This window comes from Cicer arietinum, chromosome 4 (assembly GCF_000331145.2).
Source record: "Cicer arietinum cultivar CDC Frontier isolate Library 1 chromosome 4, Cicar.CDCFrontier_v2.0, whole genome shotgun sequence".
Lineage (NCBI taxonomy): Eukaryota > Viridiplantae > Streptophyta > Magnoliopsida > Fabales > Fabaceae > Cicer > Cicer arietinum.
This window is the reverse complement of record NC_021163.2, coordinates 14909691-14915690: the sequence shown is the minus strand read 5'-3', so window position 1 is coordinate 14915690 and position 6000 is coordinate 14909691. Positions and strand designations below refer to the sequence as shown.

At 33.2% G+C, this 6000-nt stretch overlaps 1 protein-coding gene across 1 annotated transcript in view; it reads left to right on the top strand.

The window, feature by feature from the left end:
• LOC101514898 (uncharacterized) overlaps positions 1-1340 on the top strand; it is a 1549-nt gene extending 209 nt beyond the window's left edge. Inside the window, exon 1 of the mRNA XM_073367038.1 lies at positions 1-1340. This exon is cut by the window's left edge and continues 209 nt beyond it. Coding sequence (XP_073223139.1) covers positions 1-1148 — 1148 coding nt within the window. The 3' untranslated portion in view covers positions 1149-1340.
• The last annotated feature ends 4660 nt before the right edge of the window (positions 1341-6000 follow it).

The window sequence follows — 6000 nt, the reverse complement described above, 5'->3', positions numbered from 1 at the left end:
TTTCCCTAACGATAATAATTTATCTCTCCACATTTTACAACAATTTCGTTGTACAATCCCTCACCTCATCCTCTGACATTGAAGCCCTCAAAGCTTTCAAAGCCTCAATCAAACCATCTTCCATCACACCTTACTCATGCTTAGCATCATGGAACTTCACCATTGATCCTTGCTCAGTTCCTCATCGCACTTACTTCATCTGCGGGTTCACCTGCACCCTCGACTCCAAAAACATCAATCAAATCACCCTCGACCCTGCAGGCTACTCAGGAACACTCACACCACTCATCTCTCAACTCACACAACTCGTCACACTAGACCTCTCAGACAACAATTTCTTTGGTTCAATCCCTTTTTCACTCTCTTCTCTTTCCAATCTCAAAACCTTAACACTCCGATCCAATTCCTTCTCAGGTTCAATCCCTTCTTCTATAACAACACTCAAATCACTCGAATCTATTGATTTTTCACACAATTCTCTAACTGGGTCTCTTCCAAACTCCTTGAATTCTCTTTCAAGCCTTCGTAGAATCGATTTGAGTTTCAACAAATTCATTGGTTCGATCCCAATACTACCACCCAACTTGATAGAACTTGCAATCAAGGCCAATTCTTTATCTGGGTCTCTTCAAAAAACAACCTTTTTGGGATCGAAGCAATTGGAAGTGGTGGAGCTAAGCGAGAATGTACTCAACGGAATGATTGAAGATTGGTTCTTGCTTTTGCCATCGCTGCAGCAAGTGAATTTGGAAAATAATAGTTTCACGGGGATTCAGATCTCGAGACCTGTGAAAGATGGAGGAAACAATCTTGTGGCATTGAACATCGGATTTAACAAAATACAAGGTTACGCGCCCGTGAATCTCGCTGCATATCCAATGCTGTCGTTTTTGTCGATGAGTCATAATTCGCTACGTGGCACTATACCATTGGAGTATGGGAAGATAAAGAGTATCAAGAAGTTGTTTTTGGATGGAAACTTCTTCGTTGGGAAGCCGCCGACGGGATTGTTATCTGCCGGCGGTGGTGTTTCCGGCAGCTTGGGGGACAATTGTCTAGAGGGATGTCCAACTTCTTCGCAGTTGTGCAAACCGGCACAGAAACCCATTTCCGTTTGCAAACGAGTCTATCTTGGAAAATCGTATTAATAATGTTATTTGTTTGTAAATAAAATTGCGAAATAAATCTTTGTATTGACAGCGACAACAAAAAATTAAGCGTTCTTTTAGCTTCAAAAAAGAAAAAATCAAGTATTGCGGTTCTTTAATAAAATAAAATACAACAACTGGACATCATTTCACCTTAATTTTTTTCGTAAGAAAAAAAAAAATACAAAGTGAGACATTGTTGATTATTCTCTCGCACTAAATTTTTATTATTAAAAAATACAAAACAGTTGAATTTATAGGGAAAGCAAAATTAAACATGATTGTTATTTTACTCACATGTAAATGAACTCTATAGTTGGTGGAGTAAATTATCAAATTAGAGTTGAAATTGTGAATATTGAATAACTTAAAACGTTAAATAATTATTTATGAGTTTATGGTTTATACTATTTTTTATTAAATTAATTCAAATAGTTTATCATTTAAAGTCTTATCATTTTACTTTTATTATTATAATTAAAATTAATTTTTGTACTTTATAATTTATTTATAATTCAAAATCAATAATTTTAAAATTAATAAATAATTTATATAATTTAAAATAATTTATTCAAAATTAAAATTAATAAATTAATTAATTAAATAAAAATATATAACAAATTAATAAATAAATTATTTATAAATAATTAATATTTAAAGTAAATAATTTATTTATTATTTAAAATAAATATATATAAAAAAATATATCAGATTAATAAATTTTAAATTGATAAAATCTTAAACTACTATGTTTAAAATATTTTAGACTTATTTTTGATTAAAAATATTCTTTTATATCATTTTATATTTTAAATTACTTGAACCATTAAATTTATCAAATACTTAAATTAATTTATCACTTATAAACTATATACTATCAACTACTTTTTATCAAATAACAACCAAGTCATTGCTTGCTTGTTTACGATGAAAGTGAGCAAAGTTGAAGGAGGGAAGGCACAAAGATCAAGATGGTTTCATTATTGGGACAAAGAAATTAAGGCAATGGAATGGAATTATAATCTGCATACTAAATTCGCTTATGCGCATAAATGAAAGGAGTCCGCATTTTTATATAAAAATCAAGATAATAATACCTCAATCTTTTCAATCCCAAAAAAAAAAAATAATGAAATCGTCTAGCTATTAGAGTATTGTCTTTTTCAAAAAACAAAAACTTTGTTGGATTGTCAAATTAATTATTTATGTGCACCAAAAAATTTATTTTTTTTATAGATGTATAAATATATGTCATAAAAAAACAAATACTACATATTTATGATTTCTGATGATTTAATTTAGTATTACAAAATTTTATTTCTAATAAATGATTGAAGGAATAAAGACAATTTGACTATTTTTAATTTTGAACTTCAAAGAACAAGATAAATAATTGTTGTCCATGGTAAAATGTTTTATGTGATATGACTTATATAATTAGACTAGTGTGTCACTTAACGCGACACCTTAACACACTTAACATTACTAGTTGACGAATAAAATAAATTGACTGAGTTAATTCAATTTGATAGTTTACTAGTGGTTTGATGTGGATGATTCAAAATTTAAAACAAATTTTGTTTTTTTTTTAAATAAAAAATTTAAATTTTAAAAATGCACAGTTGAATCTGTTAGATAATATTATTATATATTAGTAGTAAGGGTATTTTAGACAATTCTATTCTTTTATATATATACTCATTGTAACCTTATTAATTTCAGTTTTGGTTCATTATATGTTATGAAACCCTAGAGTGGTTGTTTCTCTTCTTCCTTTTTCTTCCTCTTTCTTCCTCTTTTCATTGTTAACATGGTATCAGAGCTTTGGTTGATTTTGGGATCTACCGTAGAGAAGAGAGAGACTATTTTGATAGGAAAGACAACCACCAAAAAAAAGAAAAGAGAAGAGTAACCCTATTTCCGATTTTGTTAAATCAGTCTCAGAAAAACATCGATTGCGCATTCGTTAACCGTTGGATCAAGCTGATTTTTGGACAGCAGGTTCTCAACATTTAGGTCTTCGTCTTCAACGGTCGGATCGGTGAAACAACGTCTGGAGAGGGAGAAACCGGGCTCGCACAGAGCCAGATTATCCCTAATTTATTTTATCTCAGTGATTGTATTTGTCGTATTTTCCTGTCATTATTTGTTATGGCTGATGCTAAGGATGACTCTCTTCAAGCACATTGTCCGAAATTGGGGAGAACACATAAGAAGAATTTTAGGGGGTCATCGTCCAATGTTGTTGCTTATGTAGAAGCTGAGTATCGTGCTATGCATCCACTACCGCTGAAATAATTTGGTTGCGTTGGCTTTTGTAAGACCCATAATTTTAAAGTACCATTTTTGTATTTTTGGTGTATTTTGGATTTTGGCTCGGAGGCTTTTAAGCCAAAGTTAATAATATTTTGGAGTTTTATAATCAAAAAGATATTTTGATGCCAATTAAAATTTCTCGTCGATAAATAAATTGAATTTAACTGCGGAAAATCCTTTACGGAGAATTTAAGGCGTTTCGGGTGAAACGATAATTTAACAAATATCTAGATTTTGAGATATTTGTTAAGTTATATTTATTATATTTATATATGGTTGTTTGGAGGGAAAAAGAAAGGAAAACTAGAAGGAAGGAAAAGGAAAAGAAAATAGTATATAAAGGAAGGAAGGAAAAAGGAAGAAAGGAAAAACAAAGGAAAGAAAAAGAAAGGAAGGAAAATTTCAAAACTTCATCTTCTTCCTCTAACTGTGACCCATTTTTCTCCTTTATCCCATTTTCATTTTCGTCGCTTTCTTCTCTTCAAAACTAGTAACCCAAGGTTGGGTGAGAGTTAGATCAAAGTTTTCGCAACTTTACTCTTCCTCTTTGATTCGAAAACGAAGAAAAACGGTTTTGAGATCCAAACACAAACCCCTCCGTTTCTTCTAGATCCAAACCTCATTTCTCGAAGAGATAGAAGGGAAAGTTGCTCACCACCACGCTACGGTGCTAGTGAACTAATTTGGAAGCGGCGTTGCGAGCGAAGATTTTACCGGAATTACTCGCGGTACCGGAAACGCACGTTAAAGCTAACGTTGAGGTAAGGGCTCCTTCCAAACTTCTAGCTTGCATTAGGGACTTATCTGTAGTTGTGTGGGAAGGAATTTGTTAGGGTTAAATGTATCGATTTGGGGAAAAACGAAACTATTGCGTTATGGGTAAAACCTTAGAGTTAGGTTTTGTTTATATTGATGAATGTTTCGTGGTAAATGAATTTGAAGTCTTGTGTATGATTATGAGTAAATGAAATTTGATGTATCTGGGTGTTATGTTGTGTTGATTTGTGTTCGTCGTATTTGGCGTGTTCCTACTTGATGTTTGTTAATTGGTGTGGTTGTTGTGAATTATGGTTTGAATGTGAAAGTATGTTTGAATTTGTTTCTGTGGAATTTGAAAACCATTAGAGTTAAACGAGTATTAAAAATGGGGAATCTTTTAATACCTCGGTTTACTTAATGTGTATTTGAGGAAAATGTTTAAGTTAACTGGGCGTTGAGAATGGGGAATCTCTTAATGTCTCGGTTACTTAACTATCGTTTTTGAAAATCGTTTCGGTAAATGAGTATTAAGAATGGGGAATCTCTTAATGACTCGTTTACTGAATGTTTTGCGAGAAAATCGTTTAAGTCAAAAGTATATTAAGAATGGGGAATCTCTTAATATGACTGTTTGCTTAACGTTTTGTTTTGAAAATCATTAAGATAAATCAGTATTAAGAATGGGGAATCTCTTAATATGACTGTTTGCTTAACGTTTTGTTTTGAAAATCATTAAGATAAATCGGTATTAAGAACGGGGAATCTCTTAATGACTTATTTAATTAATGTTGTTTGAAAGTCGTTTAAGTTAAATGGGTATTAAAAATGGGGAATCTTTTAATATCTGCATTTGCTTAACGATTGTTGTGAATGGAGTCTGTGTATGCTCATGCATTTCATTTGGTAAATTGTGTCGACCCGTGATAGGTGACACCTTGGTAAACTGTACGGACCCGTGATAGGTTGTACGTTTGCGATTTACATTTTAGTAAATCGTGTTGACCCGTGATAGGTGACACCTTGGTAAACTGTACTGACCCGTGATAGGTGGTACATTTACGATTTACATTTTTGGTGAATTGTGCTGACCCGTGATAGGTGGCACCTAGGTAAACAGTACTGGTCTGTGATAGGCGGTACGTTTACGATTCCCGCTTTTTCTTTTAGTAAATCGTGTTGACCCGTGATAGGTGACACCTCGGTAAACTGTACTGACCCGTGATAGGTGGTACGTTTATGATTTACGCATTTTAGTAAATCGTGCTGACCCGTGATAGGTGGCACCTCGGTAATTGGTACTTTGGCCTGCGATAGGCGGTACAATTATGATTTACGGCCCTTCGAGGAGGGTTTTGGTTTGGAATTCCGAGTCCATGCATTTTGGCATATACGCATTGCATTAGGGTGCTTGGCACGCGAGTCGTGGTTGATTTGAGTTTTATGATTAAGTGATTTGAATTTGAGTCGTTGTGGTAATTGCGTTGAAAATGCTAAGTGTTATGTGTTGATTGTTGTGTGTAAGTATGATGGTTATCGAGATCCCAATTGCCGTGGTAATCGCGTAGAAATTGCTAAGTGTTAAGTTGTGAACTTGATTAGGAATGACTTAGGTTAATTCATGAATTTTTGGAAAAATGATCAGGGAAATCGATTTCCCAATCGATTGGATGGAAGTCAGGGGCTTGGCCAAATGAACAAAATCGATTAGCCAATCGATTTTGTAATCAGTTTTCGAAAAATCCCTTACGAAATCGATTGCCCAATCGATTGGCCATTA